The sequence below is a fragment of the Thunnus maccoyii genome, chromosome 18 (assembly GCF_910596095.1).
Source record: "Thunnus maccoyii chromosome 18, fThuMac1.1, whole genome shotgun sequence".
Lineage (NCBI taxonomy): Eukaryota > Metazoa > Chordata > Actinopteri > Scombriformes > Scombridae > Thunnus > Thunnus maccoyii.
Genome location: NC_056550.1, coordinates 12,664,600 through 12,689,000, shown reverse-complemented (window position 1 = coordinate 12,689,000; position 24,401 = coordinate 12,664,600). Strand labels below are relative to the sequence as shown.

Genomic DNA, 24,401 nt, shown 5'->3' with positions numbered 1-24,401 from the left:
AGTGTTTTCCTGCCAAATTTATAACCTTTTGCTAAATGGTCAGTTCCTTGATTAAGAGTCTCTGACTGTAATGTATTTAAATATACACATGCTAGGTAATGTAGCTCATTGCAATACAAGATGATGAAGTGACATAAATAAAAGCAACTGGGAGACAATAAGGACAACTCTGTATGCAAGTTGCTAGACAAACAGATGGGGAAGAGGATGTCAAAAAACATTCAGTTTGAAATTCTTGTGTTTGCAGTTGATGCTAAGCAAACTAACAAGGGTGCTACAGTATCTGGATGAACACAACAGCAGAGCTTATGGCTCCTAAATGCTTATTTTTATCACTGATGTACACCCACATTTTCAATGTGTTTCTTGTCAGCTCTGTCAGTGTAGTTTTGTCATTTAGAACAATTGTTTCATTTGACAGCTCTGCTCTCACAAAGTCTGAAGACAAAACTTTTTTTTACTTATCTTTTTTTTTATTCCTGAATTGTTAAGACTGTGGAGAACCTGTTTTCCCTGGATGAGGAGTATATTGTTCTTACAGACATATTTCAAATACAGTATGAATCATATAACTCCCACAATTTAGCCCACAATGTACTTGATGTTAAGGGGACATAAAAAATTACCAGAATATTGGAACTGTGAGATAGCCATGAAATAAACAAACAATGAGGTTAAGCTTCTGTTCAGCGTTTTTGCCTGATGGACTATGTAACAAGTTTAAGGGGACATTAAATGAAAATTCTGTTTTAGGGTGGAATTGTCATTTAAATTATGAAGGCATAGCCTAAAGGTGATTCATTACATAGTTGCTAGAGGTACATATATATGCCCATTGGATTGTAAATAAATGTAGATCAATGCATCATAAGGAAGGCTTGACTTACACAACAGTTATTTGTATTCTGCTATCTCTAGCCCAAATAAAATTTAAAGCTTCTCTATGGCATTTAGCAAACATGTTTATCTAAAATGAATTTATAAAATGTTCCTCAGGCATCAACAGGGTACACTGAGCTAATTCTGAGTGCAAAGGACACTGGCACATTAACAAAGAAAAGTTCATCATCAGTGGTGTAAGAACAAATGCATGTTCAGTGAAGCATACTGGTCCTGCAAATATGTATTGTGGAATTACAGCAGAGTGTAAGGCATGTGCCTACCTGGCGATTTCTTTATTTAAAATGGAAATGTGGAGATGTGCATGAGATTCATGTATTAAATATGTTTCACATTCAATAATGTTATTAAGATATCCACCAATTGAGAAAAGTGCTGTCTCTGTCCCACCTGTTTCACTCTGCTGTTTCTGCAGGCTGTAACAACAGGTTTGTTAACATTAGCTTTCAAAAATTACATATATGTGCAGAACAACTAAGGGCTCATACTTGATATTTGAAAGGACTTACTCCATGTAAAAGGTCACCTGTGCTGCTGTGCATGCACATGTCTGCCCACAGACACACACAGGCACACACACACACTGTCACTGTGGGGCAGGTCAATGATAATGTACTCTCCCAAGCTGTCAGGGTTATTTTCCGGTTTGCCCGGGACAAAACGAAAAAATCCCTTGGGCTGACGTGTACATGGTATTCCTCACAAATACAGAAACACACAGTTATTCAGACAGATAATGACTGAGCTAAGTAAACAAAAACAAGCGGTTTTTGTATGCTCACACTGGCACACAACTTAAGGCACACAACTTCATTAACATAAATTACAGCAGCAATCCTCTGTTCCATTCCAGTAAAGCCCTTTCATGCCACCAAATGGAGATGAGTGCACAATGGATCCGTCTCAGCCGGATAGATATTTATAAATGGATATTTTATATGGTACTCCTCCGAGGAACACACTGTGATTCAGGGTCACAGCTCAGCTCAAGTTTTATCAGCTACAGTGCACAACCAAAGAATATCAATTTCAGTCGTATCATTTTGAATATTAGATTGCAGGTGAAGAACTGTAATATCTATTCTCCATGAGACACAAAGTATTTTGATCCAGAAAGTCAAGGTGCTTTGATAAACATATTCACATCCACAGTAAAGTGAGGCAGTGAAAAAGAAATTTGAAAGGGATACACAGAAGTATGTTTAAACATTTTCTCTCACTCTACCTGCCTATATAGAAGCCTGACCAATTTTATAATTAGCTAATAAATTTCTATCTGAAATAGTCAATTGAATTTGTGTTTAATATTCATGATATTCAGTACCTTTTTATTCGTGAATGAAGATAAATTAAGATATGGAGTTCCACAAGGCTCCATACTTGGACATTTGTTCTTTATCATCATGCACTTAATATGCAGTATCTTCTTTCTGAAGGTGATTACAATTTAATTCTGTATCTAAGAAACATATATTTACTAGTCAGGCTAACAACAGTCTTCTTAAATTCTCAAATAGATTCTATTTTATAAATCTTCACTGACAAAATTGAATGAAATAATAAAAAGTATAACCATCAAAATCATTGCTAAACCAATAAGTGATGATCGACTCAAGGGCAGTCCGCTCAATACCTTGGTGTAATGACTAATGAAAGTTGACTTGGAAGGATTGTACAAGCACTCAACTAGGTTATAAAACGACATATTTGTTTGAGATCACCCGCAGAGTGTAATGGCTTGTCTAACATTACTGCCTCATATACCCATATTTTTCCAACTTTTTTTCATTTGATTTTTTCATACTGACAAGTGTTTATAATGAGTATTTCTGTTGTCCTCATTGTACTCTCCTTACTGTCTTCCTCTTACCCTCAGTTGCCTGCCATCCACACAAAAGGAACATATACATTCATATTTAGACTTAATTTGTCATTTATTGGTAGTGTTATTGTGTTGTTTTTGTCTGCTTGCATTTATGCTTGATTTTCAGTGCTCTTTGGGGACAGCTATAACAAGCCCACTTGGTTTCTGTCTTCTCCTGCACAGCTGTTATGTTTTCTATCTTTTCTATTATTATGTTTGTATAAATAAATGAACTATAATATTTATCTAAACTCCCCAAGGTAACACTATCATGATGGTGCAACACAACAGGTTCTCTTCTGTTTATGTATTATCATGTTACTAAGATAAAAACCAAGCCTGAGGTGAGGCAGGCAGGCAGAACATGAATCCAGGACCACAGTCAGCTCAGGGCGGGCCCACGCACATCTCAATGTGTGGCTGATAGCTTCGGTGCAGAAATCTGGAGTCATGCTGGCGCTAAATATAGACAAAGGTTTTATGTAAGCTGAGGTGAATCATTCCATTCCACACATTTCACCACATTTACTCACAGACATTGAATAAGTGGCATGACACAGGTGAAGGAAACATGGGGATGTGTTAAAAATCTGCGATACTCATCACATGAAATGGAGAACTGACAACACAGCATATGCCTGCTGTCTGCTTGCATGTGTATGTGTATGTGTGTGTGTGTGTGTGTGTGTGTGTGTGTGTGTCCTCCGGGTTTACTATAAGCAAGGTGATTTGAATGTGCTCATCAATGCCTTAACATTATTGATTGGATGTGTGTTGAAGAGCCGGAAGATTGTCCTTCCCAGAAGCGTCGCAGTCTTTGCCAAAAAAGACGAGTATGGATCAGTGTGCAACACACACTCTAGTACACAGGTTTGGTAAGCTCACATCTCTTTATATATACCATATATTTATAAATATACTGGTCTCAAGCCATGCTAAAATGATGCGGATGAAGTGGATGCAGTACAAACACAAACACGTAAGTACACTCACAACACAGCCCCAGATATTGATCTTGCCACAAAATAATGAAGAATTATTTCCAATTATGAGGGAAGAGGGATGGGTTACAGCTGAGGAATGACTGAGAAAGGGAGAGAATAAGAGAGACAACTCAGCAGAGGAAGGAAGATAGAAAAATAATCAAACAGAAGAGATGGAGGAAGGAAAATGATGAGCTATATGACAGAGGTAAAGAAGAGCAGAGCGAAATACCAAAAAAAAAAACAAATAACGGGGGAAGTGAAGAAGGGGGGGAAAGAGCAAGAGACTGTGGTCATCATGGCAACCAAATCTGCTCCTTCTCCTCCCGAGAGAGAGAGCGTTTGACACTGCCAGGTAGCTCCTGAGTACTGATTACCACATACACACACACACACACACAAACACACACACACACACACACACACACACACACACACACACACACACACACACACACACATATATATATATATATATGTATATATATATATATATATATAAATACTGATCAAATATGTCATAAAAACAACACACACACTGCACTGTTGTTAATGAATCCCAACAAACGAAAGAAAGGAAAGGTCATCCGACACGATCCTGTCAGCTTTTATCTTGAAGGATCAGAGCATGGGAACCTGTTCACGCAGAAACTCTCCTGTGTGTCTCACTCTCTCTTCTCCATCTCTCCTCAAATTAGCCACACACACACACATTGCCTTCTGTTACATCATATTAGATTAAAATAATACTTACAAGTCTCTCAAACATGCCTGCACATTCAAAATAGTATCTGGTTGGAGCTAATGCAGATATCTATCTCAGTTCTAATTTTCATTTCCATCTCTGCGTCATTGAATTCATGCAGCAGACAATTATGCTGGTCCAGGTCACCAAAAGATCGATAGTTTCCAGATTACATAATATTTGTTTATGTAAGATATCACTATCTCCTTCACAGTCTTGAGTTGAGCCCTTTTTGTATATACATACCATTTAAAGACAATAAAAAGTGAAAAAGGCTGGAAAAAAAAGGTCAGACATTTAAGACATCAGACATAAAACAATCTCATAAGGGAAAAATAAATCATAATTCACTGACATAAAATCAAAAGTAACTTACATCTTGTAGCCAAGTGTGACATCAAACATGTTTCCCACCATCTGCTTGCAAATCACATTAATACAGCAATGGTGACATCTACTGGCTAGAGGGACTAAGTGTGTGCACAGTCAGGCAAGTTATTCAGGTGCAAGACAAAAACATTTTTCATTGCAGTGTACAAAGGAGTGAGGTCTGTACACTGTTAAGCTACCAAGAAATAATTTTATTCTCTTTTTTGAGGCAATGTTTTGATCTGTAAGATCTTCCTAAGCCTTCTCCACTTTTTTTGTACTTTTTGTACATAAAAATATAATATTCTCAGCCTAAAGAAGATCTTACAGATCGAAATGTTGCCTCAAAAAAGAGAATAAAATTATTCATTGGGAGCTTAACAGTGTGCACACATCACTCCTCTGTACTTGACATCTATGGGCTAACATAGCTAATTGAGTTTTTTTTGTTTGTTTTTTTAAATCAAGCAACATAAAACAGAAACAATTTACAAAACCAGAAAGGGAACTTGAGCTTTCCCAGGCATCTATGTTGAAGAAGCGTTCATTGCTCGAGACTTTAAGTCCTGTTTACTTGGGATCAAAAGAATTCACAGCAGGGAACTATGAGCTCAGCCTTCATGTAGAAAAATAGCTAAACACACTGCACAAAGACCTGCATAGTAATGGAAACTGCAAACTTCAAACCATTAATGTTGATACAGGGTTAATTATTAATCTAAAACATTATAGTTTACATATGGATGATGAATAATTGTCACACGTGCCAGTTCATAACCTGTTGGTGCGTATGTTTCACTACAGTGATCGTAATTAAAGAGGGGGCCAATGTTTGAGTATTTTTACTGTGTAACTAAGCAGAGGACATAGAATATGCTTGTAAATAAACTTGTGTAAGTCAGAAGAGGGCAATGAGTGTGTCAGTGTGACAGAAATAATGAGAGAATAAAAAGTAATATGCAATTGTTCAGAGACATCAAATCGAAATAATTCCACACCGGAGAAAATGTGCTCTTGGCTGTTTAAGGAATCACAAGAGTCCATGTTTTATCCTGCTTTAATATGTGTTAATACAGGCAAGCAATGTACTCAGTTACAAAACTGGAATGTTTGGGAGAAAGAAAAAAAAAAGCACAATGCATTTTCAAGGCACCTTAAATGACAACTGATCACATTTTATGCGGTAGGTTCTTTTAAGCTTAACAGTTGAAACTGCAAAGCAAATAACACTCAGACAACTTTGGGGTACTTTATGTTTGGTTTGCTTTTCTGTCACGTGTGCAAGAAGGACATGCAGTGATATTTGCTGTATGTGTTTCTGCGTGTACATCTGAGCATTATAACTATGTATGTCTCTATCTCATCTGTAGTCTTCTCTGTAGTTTACTGAATCTGCATTTGTAAACAAGCTCAATTCTTGCACTGTACCTCATGTGATAAGCGTGTAAGGCACTACTTATACCAGGAATTTGAAAGCTGGGGCAATAAGTGACCTGATGCCAGACAAATTTTTTTTAAAAGTAAAACAGGATTTCAATCCAACGATTCCTGGGAGGGTGGAGGTTTATTTGATTTCAAAGCTTGTGATGCGAACTTCCCCATCAAAGCTGATGAATGAGTACTTCTCCGCACCCATGCGGTTGGGGAAATGGATTGTAGAGCCATCTGATAAATTCACCTGGAACTCCGAAGGGGTGAATGTGATGGTCAACTGAGGAGAAAGGAAGAGGAAGAATATATAGACAAGGGAAAGGTGTTACAGATTGAACTTCTGCTGCATAATTGGACAGGAACCAAACTTAACACCTCTTTCCAGTTCTATGTAAAACGTACCATAGGATACTGTATGTAATATAATTACCTGGAAATGGCTTATCTGGTAAAAAAAAATAATTGGCTATAGCTTTCACAGATCTCTGCAAATACATATATTGGTGCTCAACTGATTATGGTCAAATTATCAGAGCTACAGTGACACACACTTTCCAACAGAGGTCACTAACAGACAAAAAGAGGCATGGGACAGACTGCATACCAGCAGCCACACATTCATGGCTAAAATCGTATGCACTGGACCTCTCACCTTGAACTCCTCTCCCAGGTGGAAAGGAAAACCTCCCTCACGGTGCTCTTCACACCAGCTGCCTCCCTGGTAAGAGTTGCAGACCACCGTATTCTCATCTCCATGGGCGTTAAAACGAGGGTTGATATGCATTGTAATATCCTTGTCATCAGGGCCGATATTCACAGCAAAACTGCACAGACACAAAGATATTTATCAGATTTTGATATGGATCCTTACATGTAAGATATTGAGACATCCTCAGCAGTTGCATGGTTGCTCTTTTCATCTGCTAGTCATTATCATCTTTATTGCTGAGGTCAGGTTAAGAGTAGTAACTGAGAGTAAATGTCCCTCGTGTTGAGTTTAGTGTCTTCATTTCACAAGAAAAGTGAAACAAGCACAGAAGGAGAAAAACATATTTCAAAATATCAAAATAATGTTTTACATTTGCACTTACTTTGTAGCATCAGGCTTAGGGACTCCAACAATGGTCAGAGTCTGCCCGACCTTGAAGGACATGTTCTTTATAATCATTCCCTGTACAGAGAAAAGGGGGGAAGGGGGGGAATACAGTACATTATTGTGTGGTGAAACTACTGGATTTTACAAGATCCAATTATTATTGTGGCTTTACGCAAAAGAAAAAAAAACCTGCACCAGTAGTAGCCTCAGTGAACTCTCAAATCCCCCCAAAATTACGAAACATGTGTTTCACATTAAATTCACATTGGAAGACTGGTCAAAGATTCCAGATCTTTTCTCTTCTCCTCTTACCACTCCCATTTTCCTCTACGCCGATTTTGGCAGAGGCTAAAAATGTGGAAAAATGATGAGGGACTACCTTCGTTAAAATGAGCAATATTTTCCTAAGTGCTGAATGGTAAGTGCACAGTGGAAAAGAAGGCTGAGCACAGCAGAAATCCTCTGCTCGGTTGCCACTGCACATGTGGCGGGGGAATACTGGGTTGTGTCATGATTAGGAAATTGCACTTGAGCAATTTAGTATTTGGTTGTGAAACACGGATCACCACTGTTCGACATTTTGTCATGTCAGTCCAATGATGCATCTGAGGAACCATTAACAGTAACTAAGGCAACAAGGACAAATAAAGCGGATGATTGAGGATTGAGGATTTTTCACAATAAAGTTTAATGTGCACTAATGTCAAACATTATAAAAAATTACAGTAATTCTGAGCAGACAGAGTAGTAACAGTCTGAAACATGAGCTCTTTGCAATAATTTATGTTTTGGTCAGAAACACAGTGATAATTAAACAGGAAAGGATTTGACACAAATATATATCCACCTACATTTGAGGGGAACATTCCTTATATCTAAAAAGCTTAAAATGTTAAAAATCTAATCATTAATGGAAAAAATATTGCAGTTCATCAGTCTTTCAGAGGCTGAATCTATTACCTTTTCAGAGGATAGGAGCAAAAATGAGTTGCATGAGTTTAACATGCTGCAGCTGTTGGAAAAAATCTCAGCGAGTATTAACAATGTTTAGATACACTCATTGCGAATGAAAGCTGTATAGTTAGTGGTTTGCTAGAGTGTTGCCAGATCCTGGAAGGATAGATCCGGAGAAAAAAACCAAACATTTGATCTGAAAGATCAACCAAACCATGAAATGAAAGGGATGGTAGGGGATAGAATGACATGGGTCTGACATTCTTTCCATGTTAGAGTCCAGCTGTTAAGTATAACACATAGCACTAGTTCTTGAGCTGTCTGGGGCTGGGCTGAGGTCAGTCTGAGCTGGCGGTCACCGTGTATCTCCTAGACACGGCTGTCTAAAGGAGTGGTCTAAAGAGGTCAAACTATAGAGTCTTTCATAAGAAAGAAGCAAAAGTTAGAGAAAAGTTGTAAAAAAAAAAAAAAAACATTTCTCTATCTGAATTATTTCTTTCTCTTATTTCTTATCAAGGCAATCATTTCATGACCAACTGAGTTTATCTCATGACCCTGTGTGGGGGTCCCAACCCACAGGTTTGGAACCACTGTTCTAAAGGAATATGCATACTGTATGTGTGTGAGAAGACATTTCACTGCGCTTCTCACTGACAAAGAAACAAGATCAGGCTGCCAAATGACTGCAAACATCCCAAATATGTACAAGTAACACACATCTATTGACCACATATACTCATGGCTATAGAGGAATTATTAAGTAATTATTTCACTCAAAGATAACAGCCATCCTGCTGGAATTTCTATGTTGTACAAACAAATTTCTGACTTCTTTTCTTTTCTTATTTCTTTTTACAGTACAAGAATCATCCCCTTATAGAGCTGCATGAAAATAAGCCTTCACAATCTTCCGCTGATGAAATGGATTTATTCACCCCAAGTGTTGAAACTCAGAATCACAGTATAGCCGTATCTATTCTTGCATCCACATGATGACTTTATTTCATTTTATCCTATAATGTGATTTAAGCCTGCCTCCCCCTCCTCACTATGCCCCTCAACAAACACATGTTCACCCCAGAAGCCAAAAAGCCAACATGATACAAGGCCTTTATTGTAATCTACTCAGTTTATGAGTCCAAGGGGGCCAGAATGCATCGCTGCCTGTGTTAAGCTCCCAGTTATTGATACTGAAACTAAGGAAGCATGAGTGGACAAAACAGACAAATGATATTAAGAATTCCAACTGCAGTGAAATTAAATTATTGCATGAAGAATGGAGCGCCCTAAACAGCTGACTCCTTTGCCATCACTGAGAAAACACAGGATGCACAGAATTCATACTCACTGATGTCATTAGGTGATTAATGCATGTATGTCCTGTAGTGAATATTTTGCCCATAAAAGGAAATCAATGAAATCCACATGTCCAGAACTCTCAATAGCTAAATAAATGTTATATGTAGTGAAGTTTAGTCAAAGCACAGTTCAGCTGGTTCAGTTACGTTGGCATGGCATTGAGTGAGCTGTCACATGTCAACCAGCTGTTAGTCTCTCTTTTAACATATGGCCTGACACTGCTTGTCCATCTGAGTCATAAAATACAGAGCAAAAGCCATGCAGGAGCACAATATCATTATCAAAATCATACTTACGGTCATCATGTTTGCAGATGTGGTCAAGAATTACAGCAGAGAAGGAGTGAGAGTGCTGCAGGGCCTCGCCTCACTGCACCGTCAGGAGAGTTTATACAGTGTGGGAGGATCCTTCGATCTGAGTGACATTTCAAGCAGCCAATACAATCAGGCCTTTAGAGAACATCGACAAATGACTTCACAGTGTAGTTATAGACCATAAATAACTCATTTATTGCTTAACAAGTGATTGTAGTCCTCAGTGAAGCAAGGCTAATTAGCGACAGATTATTTGTTGAGAGAGGACTGTTACATTGTAGCTTGGTGGTGTTGAGTCTGACTGCGAGAGGGAACACTAGCCAGAGTGCCGGACAGAAATAGACATGAATTTGTTTCCAGGGAGACGACTAAATATTTGGCACTGCTGATAGCCATAATGTCCACTTACAATGTACTGTATATTGCCTACAATACAGGATCAAATGGCAGTGTATGAGTTCAGTCCGACTCCTAGAAATCTTTGGTTAGGAGAGAAATGAGCCAAAGTGAAACGTTGAAACTAAGTCAAATCCTAAAAATGATTTAAATCTGAATCACAGCCAGCAATAGGCTTAACTTTCATCTGATGACTTACAACTGACACAGCTGCTGTGACTCAATAAGGCAGTAAGACAGACACTGCAATGCAATGCAGCCCAATGTAATTTAGATTAAAATCACGAGGAGCAACTGTCAAGGATTATGTATTTTTTTTTTGTTGTTTTTCTATTTCCTTGTTTCTGTGGTGACCAAAATTGTGGTGTTGGATCACAAGGATTTGAGGACTAAAATCTGTATGGCAGTCATTCTGTGCCAGTAATAGCCTTCATTTTGCTTGTGCCTCAGTTGATTCTAAATCATATGATTCACTTGTTGTGCTGAAATGTACTCTTTCAATTGTGGTGTTAGAGACGTTTGGTTGTGGGGATAGCCCACATCAAGACAAATATATATGCACAAAACTTTGATTTCATCTCAATATATGCTCCATCTCAATGCAAAACAATCTTTAAAAACGATCATGTGTCCATGATTGTCTTTGGTTAATGATGCAAAAAACTGGCTCAGCTCCTTTTGCTGATGTAATGGAAATTTATAATCTTTGTTATACTGTTTTATAATTCATGTGTTTATACTTAGGTGTGCATGTGAGTGAAACCTGTTTACTTCAAGTGAGAAAGTACAGAAATGTTAAAAGCGACACTGTGTCATTTGACTTTCAACTTCCAGTTTCCAGCAGATGGATGTGGAGGCAGAACTCCTCCAGGAAGAAACACTGATAAGTGAAGAACAAAGAACCAACTGTTGTACAATTTAGCTGCCAAGGTTGTATATTGTAAGGGTCTCTGAGTCTTCTATAACATTATGTGGCTCGCTCTTTGTCTCTTTGTCTAACTAAGGCTGGAGTCTTGTGTGCATATGTGTGTTCGATAAAGTGTGAAAGAGTTTTGCTCTTTGATGATGATGAGTTGAAGGTCAGAAAGAGATAAGTGGTCCTTGAGTTGAGATTATTTTGTCAGATTTTTTTAATATGTGTCCTGTCTACAATGTCTGCTTGTTAACACTGATGACCTGTATATCTGCTCACTATGAACAACACATCTGCTTTATAATGTTCACTCACAATTACACACCAGCTTCCAAGTGCACATCTGTAGAACTTAGTTCAGCTGTTCTTTATGAATGTACGCTGACAAATAGTTCTGAACAGCTGGCATGTATCAATGATCCAATGAACTAACAGTGTCTGAGCCACAGCTCTGTTGACCTCCTCCTCAACAAACAGAGGTGCATTCCTTATCACATCATGCTGTGGATATAACTTAATTTATAGGCTGATCTCTTTTGGTACAGTATGTTTCTTGGAAGATATATTAATATGGCTGGTAACCATGCAGGAAGTAGAGTTCATCAGACGTTCAGTGGGGCACAAGGATCTGATGTGTTTCCTCTTGCCACAAGACCCAGTCTTAAGACAGTCAGGAGATCGAATGACACAGAGATCTTTGAGAAGACAGAGGAAAACAGAGGAAGAACACACACACTCACACTTATAAATCACAACACCACATCAGTGTCAGTGTCTCTTTCAGTGGGAATAATACAGATATTCATTATCATTATATGGATATCAATAAGAGTAGGCTATTCTTTGTCATTATGTGCTAATCATAATCTGTTTGAATAATGCACAAACAATTCATCAAACAATATAAACCTCTGCAATAAATACTGTATTTGTGAATATTTAAATTTCCATACTTGGCAGTGGACAGAATATTAAAAGTAAAGCAGGTTTGTTAAATTAGTATGGTATTGATAGTGTCTGCTTTAATTGAGGCTGGGTGGAGTTGACAGTTGACCAGAGTGTATTTAAAATGCTGAGTGTTCACTGTCCTCTAGTGGTCAAAGTGACAGTTTAGTGATAAAGTGCTGCAGAAAAATAAAATCAAAACTAAAATTTGTAGCTCTGTACTGCAGTTTTTCCTTTATTAGGGTCCATGCACCTAGTGGTTTGCTCACACTCTCCATTCAAATATATGAGTATTTTTCTGTGTCCAGCTGCAGTTACTTATTGTCTCTACACATCTGACAGTACACATTTCAATCAAACTTTGACCATGTCATGTGGGTCAAAAGTCTTTACTTTTCTAAGAAATAAACTTGATGAAAATTAGGAAATTAATTTGTTTTACACACAAACTCATCAAAAGTTTTCAAATTATTAATTGAAATTACAGTGAATGGGCCAAAAACTTGCATAATTTTGATGACACAGGTGTGAGCAAGACAGACATGTCTCACCCTGCAGAAAATTCTCATCCTCACACCGTTGAGATTTGATGTTTCGCCATGACAGAGGCAGCTGCTATAACTTTATTGTACATGCTCCAGTCTGCACCATTTTCACATGTTTGTAAAGTCAGACCTGTCAACCCAGGTCTGGAGACATCTACATGCCTGTGACAGCAGCCCTTGGACTGCACTGCGCCCCGACGTGCGCAAGGGTGCGAAGACCCGTTCAACGCTGCTTGCAGCTTCAATTAATATTGAGATTATTAAAATAACAGTAACATTAGAAGTGGTGATTAAGGTCTGTTTTATAAAAAAGAAACCCTGGTGTGAAGAAAAGGTTTCCAGGTAAACTTTTATTAAAAAGCTTTTGAGACATTTCTGACTACACCTGAGCCTGAAGCTCTAATGTAGGCTTGAGTGAGGGCAAATGTATGTATGTAATCTGGTGACAACAATTTTCAACAACAGACTAGTATGTGCTATGTAATCAAATGCTGCTTCTACTTCTTTTGTTAAGTCAGCTAACTCATTATTGGCAATATACTGGATCTTTAGCAAAATACCACACGTTGAATTACTGACAGCAATAACTGTGGTTTAACAGTGAGGTAGCCCAATAATTGTATTATGTAATACTACCTTAAAAAATCTTCTGTTTAACTCTCCTATTGCCGTTCGAAAATGGTTAACAGCCTTAGTGCTAATATCTATTTATCTATCTATTTATCTATCTATCTATACATATATAGACTGCATTTAACTTAACATAAAAGTTATGTTTATGATGAACAGAACAGGCAAATATATTATAAGACCATGAAAGGCTAATGATAAACAACATAATTCCCAAAATAACTTGTTTGTATTTTCTTATATGTTTAAAATAGCAATTATTGTTACATCTGTTGTGTTAGGGTTCAAAATTGTCTTTCCTACGAAAAAAGCAGAAAAGTCTGTTTAGTTCCAAAAACAACAGTGTCATCTCCAGCATGGTGTGTGTGTGTGAGTGAGTGTGTATGTGTGTGTGTGTGTGTGTGTGTGTGTGTGCATGCTGTGCAATGTGTGCGGTGAGATAAGCACGAGAAAGCCCCAGCCTATATACTGCTATACAGCTGGGGAACAGGAGATGTGTATGTATGTGTGTGTGTCTTTGTCCGTGTGTGCATGTGCGTATGAGTGTGTGTGTGTGTGTGCTGTGCCAGATGTGCGGTGAGATGTGAGAAATAAAGCGCGGGAAAGCCACAGCCTTTATGCTGGGGGACAGAAGATGTGTGTGTGTGTGGGATCATATTTGCTCCGTGCCACTCTACAATTGAATTCAAGTCAGTACGCTTTCTTGGCATGAAACATAATTTTAATATCACTACACAATATTATTATGACATTTTTATAGGATTTTATTACTATTATTTTTGTAATTCATGATGGTTTGACAACATTTACTATGTATTTCTCTGCATAAACAACCCATAATTACTACCGGATCAAATTTGACCCATAACTTTTGGCATTTTAAAAAAAGGAAAATGATCAAAATGTTTTTTACTGTATTCAGTAGGTCATTGAAAAGGATGTAATGAAGTCTTGCTTTGATCAGAAAAAATTAAAAGTATGTTTCACACATCTAAACTTGAAAAGAGGTCAAAATTGACCGAAACACAGTAGGAGGGTTAAAGCATTTTTAGTTCTTCAGGCTGTATGTCCTCAACAAAGAAAGTCTGCGAGTAACAATTCAAATCATTTAGATTCTTTTGCGTTATTAGTCTTGATTCATGATTCGTTCAGCTCAAGAGTTTGAACTCAACATATTTCACTTATGAACAACATCCTGCTGTATTTAGTTAAACAGCTCTGGGTTCTTATAAACATTCAGCATAACAGCTGTGCTTATTAAGAGAGGAATCAAGGAAGTGGACTTTCCAGGCATCCTCCTTTCATAATTGTTTCTGGGGATAACAACAAATCAACAACTCAACGATAATAATAATAATAACATTAATCAGAGCTCTGCTTGAATAACCTGTCTAGCAAATCCCAACCATGACAGGTTGAACAGGGCATTTTTCTCCCTATGTTCAGTCTGTAGAATAATGTTGATGATGAAGGAAATGATGAAATCACAATAACTGAAAAGTCTATAATTAGAGTCCTTCCTTGTCACTGATTTTGATTTTTAAAAAGACATTTTAATTATCAACTTTGGTCAAATTATAATTAACGTCTATTTCCTTTCGAGCTTGGTTTGTCACAACAAACCTCTACAAGACCAGGAGAATTATTATTACACCGATTAAGAACTGTTAGACTACACGAACAGGAATAAACTTGTTAAATTATGATAGGAATTAATCACCATTACAGAGCATTACAACGTTAGTAGGATCATTGCATCAACAGCAGTATATTACACAGACACATGACCAGCCCTGCTGTCCTCAGAGGGACTGACGATGATAATAATATGAACGACCCCCTCACTGGTATTGGTTCACTGCTCACATATTCGCGCTGACTCGAACACCATTGGTGAATTAAGCTTCAAGGCGTGTTTACTCGCTCACCCACACCTTCCTCATTATTATTGACGAGGTGGTGGCATTTTTATTTTTAAATGGCTCGACTCCAAACTGACGGAACACAAATAAGCAGCAGGTTATTGTAAAATTAGCTAAAGAGACAAATGGGTGTAGCTAATGCTTGCTAACTGTTAGCGTGTAGAGCTTGCGGGGTGTCAGAGTGTGTGTGTATGTGTGTGTATGTGTGTGTCTGTGTGTCTGTTTGGTTGCCAACCGTCATCACAACAATTGAGACAGCTTGAGATTTATTACTGCAATACTCACACAGAAATGGCATCAGTAGCTGCGGCGCATGAGCCAGGAATAAGCCCAGGCTCCATACCGCTGGCTGATGCTTTAGTCCCAGCGAGTATATTCGCTCCAGACCGGGGAGGATGCGGCGGGGACGACACCGGGGACGAGTGCTTCGATGACGGGGACATGGTCAATGGCGAGCCCGAGGACCGCAGGATTGACTTTACTAGCAAGGTAAAAGCTAGGCCTTGGATATCGTTGCGCTGCCAGATGAATGAATGAAACAGATGGTGTTTCTTGCATATATGTAATTACCAAACATTGCACGCTATTCCACACTGTAGGTACCGAGTAGGTACATTAGTAGCTACCATATATTAACTCATGCACGACTGGCTGTCTGAATTTCAGGGGCTTCTTTTGCTGGCGTTGAGATAAAATAGCTAGTTGTGGCTAACGCTAGCTCCCGCTAATGCTTGAGCACGTAACCTTATCTAACGTAACATAAGTTGCCTTTCAGTTTAAGAACGTTGCACCATTTGTTACCACAGCAGGCTCATTGCTGAACCAAAGCTAATGATGCTATTACTGTCTAAAGCAAGGCACTGCAATGTGAATGACTCTGTTGTCAAACAAACCATGACACTGACTGGACGTGGTGAGTAATACTACAATAAAAACAAACAGGATGATGAAGCACAGGGCAATAAAGCAGTGTGGTTGTAATTAGCTATACCAACAATAATATCCTAGAGCAACGACTTGGACTAGGCGGTACAAACACAAACAGATGACTTTCGATTTACTGAAAGTAGTCATAATATATTCAGACCTGTCAAACGAGTTTTCAATGACGTAAACCAGCGACAGCAAGAGAGCTGCAGTGGATTAGTCAAGTGATAGAAAATGAATTGGAAACTATTTTGATCAACATTTTAGTACAATATCAAGAAAAAAATCCCCCAATTCCCTGGCACCAGCTTCTCAAATGTGATGATTTTGCTGCTTTTCTGTGTCTCATACGACAGTAAAATGAGTATCTTTGTGACTGTTTGCCACACAAAACAAAACATTTTGAATACCTCTCATTGAGGTGTGGGGAATTATAAGGGCATTTTTCACTATTTTCTGGCAATTCATAGATTATACTATTAATTGATTCATCATTAATCGAAAAGAATCGTTGGTTTGAGCCCTAGACAATCAGGTTTGTGGCTACATATTACAATAGTTTTAGAAGTCACACAATCAGATTGCATATGGTTGCATCAGGCATGCAGTCGCTTGTTCACCTTTGGTTTCTGTTCCTTACATTGCTTTGTTTCTACTGCTGATATGCTGTGTACTAACTTTTATCAGTAAATCCATACTTTAATCTGCTTATGTAAATAGTTGTTGATGTGGCTTAATGATACTGCAGCATGATTTGCTTCACTCTACTTCCAAATGCATAAGTTGTGATATCTGTAGTGTCTTAACCAGGTTTTCCAGGGACTATTTATCCTAATAGTTGAACAAAAAAGTCACACCATTCACACCTCAACTATATTGTGGTTGTAATTGTAGATGTAATCTAATGGTGTGACTGCTTAAAAACTTGAATCACACCTCCACAATATCAAGGTACATTTATTCCATTTGTCATTTTAACTTTTTGGTTAATTTCTGACATACAGTTAAAACAAGATAAAATGTTACAATGGTTTTGGTTTTATTTTGTGTAACTAGATAGATCCTCCAACAGCCTGAAGCAGTTCTACTGTGCTACTGATTTGTACAAGGGAGCTGATATCAGCAGAGATAATAGTATGGCGTTCACATGTAACCTTGAGGTGTTTCATGGGAAGAGATACAGCTGTGTTTGTGCCTGGAGAGCAGCTTTTGAATTTCTCTTCTGGCTTACATTTTGAATGTGAGGGTTGTCTGCAGTGAATGAAAAATATCCTGAGTGACACTTACTCAAAGATCCAGTAACTGTGTCTCTTGAAAGCAGCTGCACCTGATGCAATTTCCACCACTTTCTGAACAGTTACTGACTGTCACTCAAGGCAACTCACTAGATGAAGGATGTGCTTTTTATATAACATCAATAATAGCAGACAGGGTCATAATGTCAACATTAGCCAATATTCCCTCTCTTTCTTTCTCCTCCTCCGCATCCATGAACCCAATAGCTGGCACTTGTTAGCCCAAATGGAGAGCAGTATGACTCGTTACTTCGCCAGCTACGAGACAGGATGGAAGAAGGGTGCGGAGAGACCATCTATGTGGTTGGGATGGGCTCAGGTGAGAGACACGCAAACAGTTCACATGCTGAGCCTTTTTAAATGATTGCAAAGTCATGATACTGCATATAAAACTCCTATTTTTCCCTCTTTCCCCTATTTTTTAATCAATCTATGTCAGCACAGTTTATAAAGGCTGGACAATTCACAGGGCCCTCTTGTTAAGTTGTAACTTAAGTCTTATTCTCCTTCCTCCTCCATGTCTTTGTTGTAGATGGTGGTGACTGGGGTCTGGATGAGAAGGACATGGAGGCCTCTGTGGCCACGGTGCTCTCTATGTGTGAGCAAATTGACGCCGACCTTATCCCACTCCGGGAACGCAATGAGGCTGCTGGTTGGGTACGTGACTATCTGATCCGCCGGCGTGTGGGTGAGCTGGACTTCCTGGAGGTCAGGTGAGTGGTCACAGATCGGATTCCACCAAAGGCACTCTGTAACAAAAGATGACGCGTTACAGGCTGCACCAATTGTATGAAATGGTATGCACTTTCTGTCTTCTAAGTGAGCGTGGTCGCCCCCCCCCATCTAGACATGACCAATACTAACAGGCTGGCTTCGCATTTTCAACCCCACAAACTCAAACTGCCAGCACCAAGGCTACAACCTCAGCTTCCAGTGGAGTTAAGTTATATAAAACACGGTGCAAATTCACAACATAATCAACCTTGATGTGTTTAATTTTTATTTAAATTGCATTACATTGATTATATGAGGCGGGAAGCAGGCATATATATGGCCAAGCTAACGTTAGCATTAGCACCTGGATATTTAGCATATAGCAACCCCCCTCGATGAGAGAAAAGGGGTAAAACAGAAGTTCATGACAACAAATTGATTAACAAAACACGCAAACAACACAAACACATAGCTGCATGGATTACTATGGCGTTCAGGTTTATTGTCGTGTGAATTAAATGAAGGTTGCCCTGACAGAGAGAAGAATTAGGTGTTGCCAGATCTCACGAGAATGTGTTGCTGAGACAGGTCTCGAACAAAGTTAAGTTTCTTCTGATTTGTCTGTCTGAAAAATGCCATTTTAGTGTCAGAAGAAGTGTTCGGAAGATATGTGGCTTGTGAAAAATGGGTCTGATATTTACTTAGGTGACTATGAGGCGAAAGAATCTGAAATAATCTGTGGTCCTTTCGCTTCTCCTGTTGGAGTGAATAGACTCAGGACCTGCCTCTAGTCTTCTAGAGGGGTTGGGCAGTGGCAAAACCCAGATACAGGAAATGACTCTTAAGTGCTGTCTCCTTTGTGAACCGTCTCTGATTTCACTCACAATACCCACGGCTACAGTGATGGTTCCCATTGGTCTATTTACCAGTTCATCTAAGGTTTACCTTTTTTGGTGATATTTTGGTACTCCGCCATCCCTCAGGGTTGCAGTGGTGGGGAACGTGGATGCTGGTAAAAGTACTCTTCTGGGAGTGTTAACGCACGGAGAACTGGATAATGGCAGAGGCTTTGCTCGCCAGAAACTCTTCAGACACAAGCACGAGATGGAGAGTGGCAGGACCAGCAGTGTGGGCAACGATATCCTCGGGTTTGACCAGGAGGGACAGGTGAGGTTGGCATGCCTCTGAAAGAGAAGGGAATTGTTAAATCATTAGAATAATAGTGTATATGATGGAGTTTTGTACCGTACAACGAGGTGCTCAAATGTGCGATATTCTAAAGGAAAAACTGACATTAGTCAAGTCAATTTTATTTATATAGCGCCAAATCATAACAGAAGTTATCTCAGGGCACTGAAGCAGGTTTACCTCTGCAAGAGATGAAGGGGCAGAGGATGGCATCCAGAAAAAAAAAACAAATATAAATGAAATAACAATCAACACATAACAGTGGATATAGATGTGACTTTAGCGTGAAGCAGTACATGTAGGTGTAGACAGTATGACTACTGAGTATATAACTTCCTTTCTGTGTGTCCATAGGTGGTGAACAAACCAGATAGTCACGGAGGAAGCCTGGACTGGACAAAAATCTGTGAGAAGTCCTCCAAAGTCATTACCTTCATAGATCTGGCTGGACATGAGAAATACCTCAAGACCACTGTGTTTGGGATGACTGGACACCTGCCTGACTTCTGCATGCTTATGGTATGGACAATAGGACATCGGGTCCCATATATCAAAAAAATATAAAAATGTCAGCCTGTATGTATTTTAATGTATATCTGTAAAGCATTTTAATTATTTGCAGTCAATATCTAAATTTGAGCTTAAACCTTTAGCAGTTTTATTACACACCAAGATGTGAAGTGAGGCTTATGTTCAGTGTTCACAATTTTAAAAAAGGCTTTTTTTGGTATCTTTTTACCAAAAATATATTCATAGAATTCCTCGCTCTCTCCCTCTCCCTCCAGGTGGGCAGTAATGCAGGTATCGTAGGGATGACCAAAGAGCACTTGGGTCTGGCCTTAGCTCTGAATGTGCCTGTGTTCGTAGTGGTAACCAAGATAGATATGTGTCCATCCAACATCCTGCAAGGTCAGTCTGGAGTCTACTTTCTTACTCTCTTTTATATAATTTTCTCGTACAAAATGGAACGAAAGGAACAGCTTGTGTTGATGTGTTGGGTACTTTGTAATTTTATACGTAGTTTGGCTGCACTTGCTAACAAAACCTTACATGAAATTCATTATGTGCTACGCTCATTAACAGGCTATGTGTTGTAATTCTCATTGTCTTTCTTTGATCATAACAGAGACATTGAAGCTGCTCCAGAGGTTACTGAAGTCCCCCGGTTGTAGGAAGATCCCTGTCCTGGTACAGAACAAGGACGACGTCATAGTCACCGCTTCAAACTTCAGCTCGGAGAGGTACTAAATCTGTCCCAGCCAGATTCAGAATAAGAGTGAAAAAGCTCATTTGTAACGTCTGTGTGTCTGTGTGTGTCCAGGATGTGTCCCATCTTTCAGATCTCTAATGTGACCGGGGAAAACATGGACCTACTCAAGATGTTTCTCAACCTGCTCTCCTCTAGAACATCCTACAGAGACGACCAGCCGGCTGAGTTTCAGATAGATGACACCTACTCTGTACCGGTACATACGCTGACAATTTCTTATCACTAAATGCATTTTACTGCATGTGTTATATAAGTAAGGAACCTAAAACCGGTTGTGTTCTGCTTATGTCTCAGGGAGTGGGAACGGTAGTATCAGGAACTACTTTACGTGGACTCATACGTCTGAACGATACCATGCTGCTTGGGCCAGACCCTCTGGGCAGCTTCATCCCCATCGCTGTCAAATCAATCCACCGCAAGAGAATGCCTGTGAAGGAAGTTAGAGGAGGCCAGACTGCCTCTTTTGCTCTCAAAAAGGTAGGAGTGGACAGCTCTCCCACAGAAGCATCTAGTTGGAAAGTCTGGAATGCATCGTTTGTTTTTTTGTGTCCTCCCCTTAAGCCTGCTGCTCACTGACTGAAAACCATGTGCTTGTTTTGGGGAAGCGTGGTCATCTTCCTTGTCTTTTTACTTTATCATGCTCTAATACATCAATGTCTTAAATGCTCTAGACAACTGATTGTTGTTGTGCAGAACAATTAACAGTTCCGTGTTCCTCTGTCTGTATCTCCTGTCGTCTTTACAACTCCTACCACATGGCTATCCGTAAAGATCAAGCGTTCTTCCATAAGGAAAGGTATGGTGATGGTGTCCCCGAGGCTGAGCCCACAGGCCACCTGGGAGTTTGAGGCGGAGATCCTGGTACTGCATCATCCCACTACGATATCCCCCAGATACCAGGCCATGGGTGGGTAACAGTAACACAGAAAGGCACATATGTTGCTCAGACTGTATTTCCTATTGACTCACTGTGGTGATCGCAATATGCAAAAACTCATTTTTTCCCCCTATTGTCTCTTTTTCTTTCTCTTCACTCAGTCCACTGTGGCAGCATAAGGCAGACAGCCACCATCTTGTCCATGAACAGAGACTGCTTACGGACAGGAGACAAGGCCTCTGTCCACTTCCGCTTCATCAAGACCCCTGAGTATCTGCACTGTGACCAGAGGCTGGTGTTCAGGGAGGGACGCACCAAGGCTGTGGGGACCATCACTAAGGTAGGAAAGCCTTCTGAAAGATCAAGGACCTATGCTTATAGTAGGATGAGAGTGGTGGCATATGGCATAGTACGGATCAAATCAATGTTCTGTTTGTTTTTCTCCCCACAATGTTGTACAAGTACCTAAAGCCCCAATTGGATTAAATACTTTTTGTGGACAGTGTTTGTAATTTTTTTGTCAAAGGAAATCTGTAATGCTGACAAGCAATTCCTGCGGGATAAGAGCAGAAAATTCTGGGACGGACCGTTTCACAAGAATATTCATTACATTGACCAAGAGTTTCAATTCACAGAGACTGCTATAAGATAAAGTTATTTTTTAGCACTTAAAAGAAGGTTAAAGATCAGAAGAAAAACGATATTTACAAGCTGATTTTTGTAGAATTTGTAGAATGCTGTTGTAATGACCTTTTCTAATGACAAAAGCTGATTTCGTTATCTTGTTGAGACTCAAATATTGACTCACATTCTTTTCAGCTGCTGCAATCCACCAACAATTTACCATCAAATTCCAAACCTCCACAAATCAAAATGCAGTCTACAAAAAAGGCACCACTCCGAAAAGAGGACGGCACCTTAGCAGCCGGTGAAGATGCAACAACGATAACACAGTCGGCAGGCCCAAACACGACACAACCGGTGAGACACAAGTTAAAAACACAATATTAACAAATACTGCGTGAGGTGGTATTTAGTGTGGTTTTAGATTACGAGTTTATGAATGTTAGAGTTGTCTTCCAGCATTTGTATGTGGTTTCCTTCCTGCTTACTGTGTGCTTGCCCTAACATTGCTGCCATTTTCTAACTTTCTAACTACTGTGTCCTCCTCCTTCCACTTCCTTTCATCCACCATCATTTAACATCCTTCCTTTGTCATTCCACATTACTGCATCACACTCTCTCCCTCTCCTTTGCTTGCGTGGCTGGATTCCTAAGGGAGAGGGAGAGGAAGACCCTCAGATAAAGGAGGGGAACAAAGAGAACAAGGTAAAATGGGCTGATTCAAAATGAACCAGAACAATGGAGAACCCGGATAATCAAAATTGTCTTTTACTAAGCAAGTTCATTGCCCTGCAATCTTGTTTCCTAAATGATGTTTTCTCGATTTTAACATGTTGCCAAATGTAACCACTTGCACTGATTTTTTTTTTCTGGACAACAGTATTAGTTAAGTATTTCAAATAGAAGTTTGAAGGTCCCTTATCAAGTGTTTTTGTTTTGTTTACTTTTCCTTTGTAGCCAAAGTCTGGAGGAGGTGGGAGGAGAAGGGGCGGACAAAGGCACAAAGGAAAAGGCCAGAACAGCAGCACCAACTCTACGGCAGCTCCCTCCTCATCAGGGTTAGGAGGCTGCTGAACTGCCCTCTTGTCCGTCGCATACCTCCCTCTCTGCTATCACTCCACCAAGTGTCTTCATTCCACAAAACCATGAAGGATACCGATGTTTTAGAGCAAGATACTCTCCTTGCCTTTTTATACCAGGCCCTGTGGTTTTTATTTTAAAGGGAACACAAAGGGATACGCCCTTAATGCATTTTAATGTCAGCTGCCTTCACTATTTTAAGTGGTTTATGTGATGGAAAGCAGGCAGTGTGGTTTTTGAGGTTAGCCTCACTCAGGATGATGATTTATTTAATTTTATCCATATTTTATGTGGATCTATGAAATCTACAATTCAGTCCTCTGGCTCAATGTCAGTGGCAGGGAGGAAGGCTAAACCCAACAAGGTCAAGTCAATATGAGCAGCTATAAGTGAAACTCCTCCCATGCATTCCCTGTGTATTTGCAATGAAAAACAATGTACTATTTATACTGCATATGTAAATTAGCTGTTAGTTGTGCCCCCATTGGAAATATGCCATTGTACAAAATGTATGCAAATCACAAATGAATGTAGCAGAGGGCACATAGTGATTTCAAATTCTACATATATGGAAAATATAAGCTGTTAACATTTTATAATTGTCAGTTATTTATTTGGTATACATGCAGAACGTCGACTCTTGGATGGTTTTAACTCTTTCAACCTTCTCTCACTCGCGCTCTTAGATTCAGTAGTATCCATCATGCTACCACTGTTACTTGTCCATTTTACAAACCTTATATCAATAGTGTTAGTACAAACAAATACAGCACATAACCCTGTCACTTCAACAGTTGCTCATGATTGTAAGACATACAGTACTTGCAGTGCTACTTGTAACTCTAGTACCCCATGCGTTATGGCCTGTTGCTGTTAACATGTTGTGACATTTTAAACACACTTTGCCGCCAAAAAAAAAAAACTGACCATTAATAAACAGGCTTTACTGAACTTTTCAATAGTGTGTCTTTTTCTATATTTGCATTTTCCTCCGATTTTTGTCATTACAAATTAAAAATCTTAACAGTATACAATTCATGACAGTGTGTAAAAAAAATAT

At 39.2% G+C, this 24,401-nt stretch overlaps 2 protein-coding genes across 3 annotated transcripts; one reads left to right on the top strand and one right to left on the bottom strand.

Moving 5' to 3' along the window:
• Positions 1–5,902: 5,902 nt before the first annotated feature.
• Positions 5,903–10,106, bottom strand: LOC121883761 (beta-galactoside-binding lectin-like). Its single transcript, XM_042392239.1, has 4 exons — positions 9,998–10,106; positions 7,384–7,463; positions 6,945–7,116; positions 5,903–6,572 (listed from the first exon to the last, which is right to left on the bottom strand). The coding sequence occupies exons 1-4, from the start codon at positions 10,004–10,006 to the stop codon at positions 6,426–6,428; spliced, it is 408 nt and encodes a 135-aa protein (XP_042248173.1). The 5' UTR covers positions 10,007–10,106; the 3' UTR covers positions 5,903–6,425.
• A 5,181-nt stretch (positions 10,107–15,287) lies between these two features.
• On the top strand, positions 15,288–24,300 carry gtpbp1 (GTP binding protein 1). Of its 2 annotated transcripts, none has more exons than XM_042392201.1 (13): positions 15,288–15,855; positions 17,796–17,907; positions 18,121–18,301; positions 19,286–19,469; positions 19,845–20,009; positions 20,276–20,399; positions 20,617–20,731; positions 20,812–20,956; positions 21,055–21,237; positions 21,532–21,667; positions 21,799–21,977; positions 22,457–22,618; positions 23,219–24,300. In XM_042392201.1, exons 1-13 carry the CDS (start codon positions 15,568–15,570, stop codon positions 23,333–23,335), a joined length of 2,091 nt encoding a protein of 696 aa, XP_042248135.1. In that variant the 5' UTR covers positions 15,288–15,567; the 3' UTR covers positions 23,336–24,300. The 2 variants fall into 2 exon arrangements, with proteins under 2 accessions (XP_042248135.1, XP_042248136.1); XM_042392202.1 differs by lacking the exon at positions 15,288–15,855 and adding an exon at positions 16,140–16,279.
• Positions 24,301–24,401: the final 101 nt, after the last annotated feature.

What these genes read in the sequence shown, in the direction of transcription:
- LOC121883761 (XM_042392239.1), bottom strand. An exon ending in CCTAAGCCTGATGCTACAAA is followed by an intron (nt 7,117 to 7,383) that starts GTAAGTGCAAAT and finishes GTGTCTGTGCAG; the next exon opens with TTTTGCTGTGAATATCGGCC. An exon ending in ACCTGGGAGAGGAGTTCAAG is followed by an intron (nt 6,573 to 6,944) that starts GTGAGAGGTCCA and finishes CTTTCTCCTCAG; the next exon opens with TTGACCATCACATTCACCCC.
- gtpbp1 (XM_042392201.1), top strand. Translation starts at nt 15,568, where the DNA reads ATGTGTGTGTCTGTGTGTCTGTTTGGTTGCCAACCGTCATCACAACAA. An exon ending in GGTTTGACCAGGAGGGACAG is followed by an intron (nt 19,470 to 19,844) that starts GTGAGGTTGGCA and finishes GTGTGTCCATAG; the next exon opens with GTGGTGAACAAACCAGATAG. An exon ending in TCAAACTTCAGCTCGGAGAG is followed by an intron (nt 20,732 to 20,811) that starts GTACTAAATCTG and finishes GTGTGTGTCCAG; the next exon opens with GATGTGTCCCATCTTTCAGA.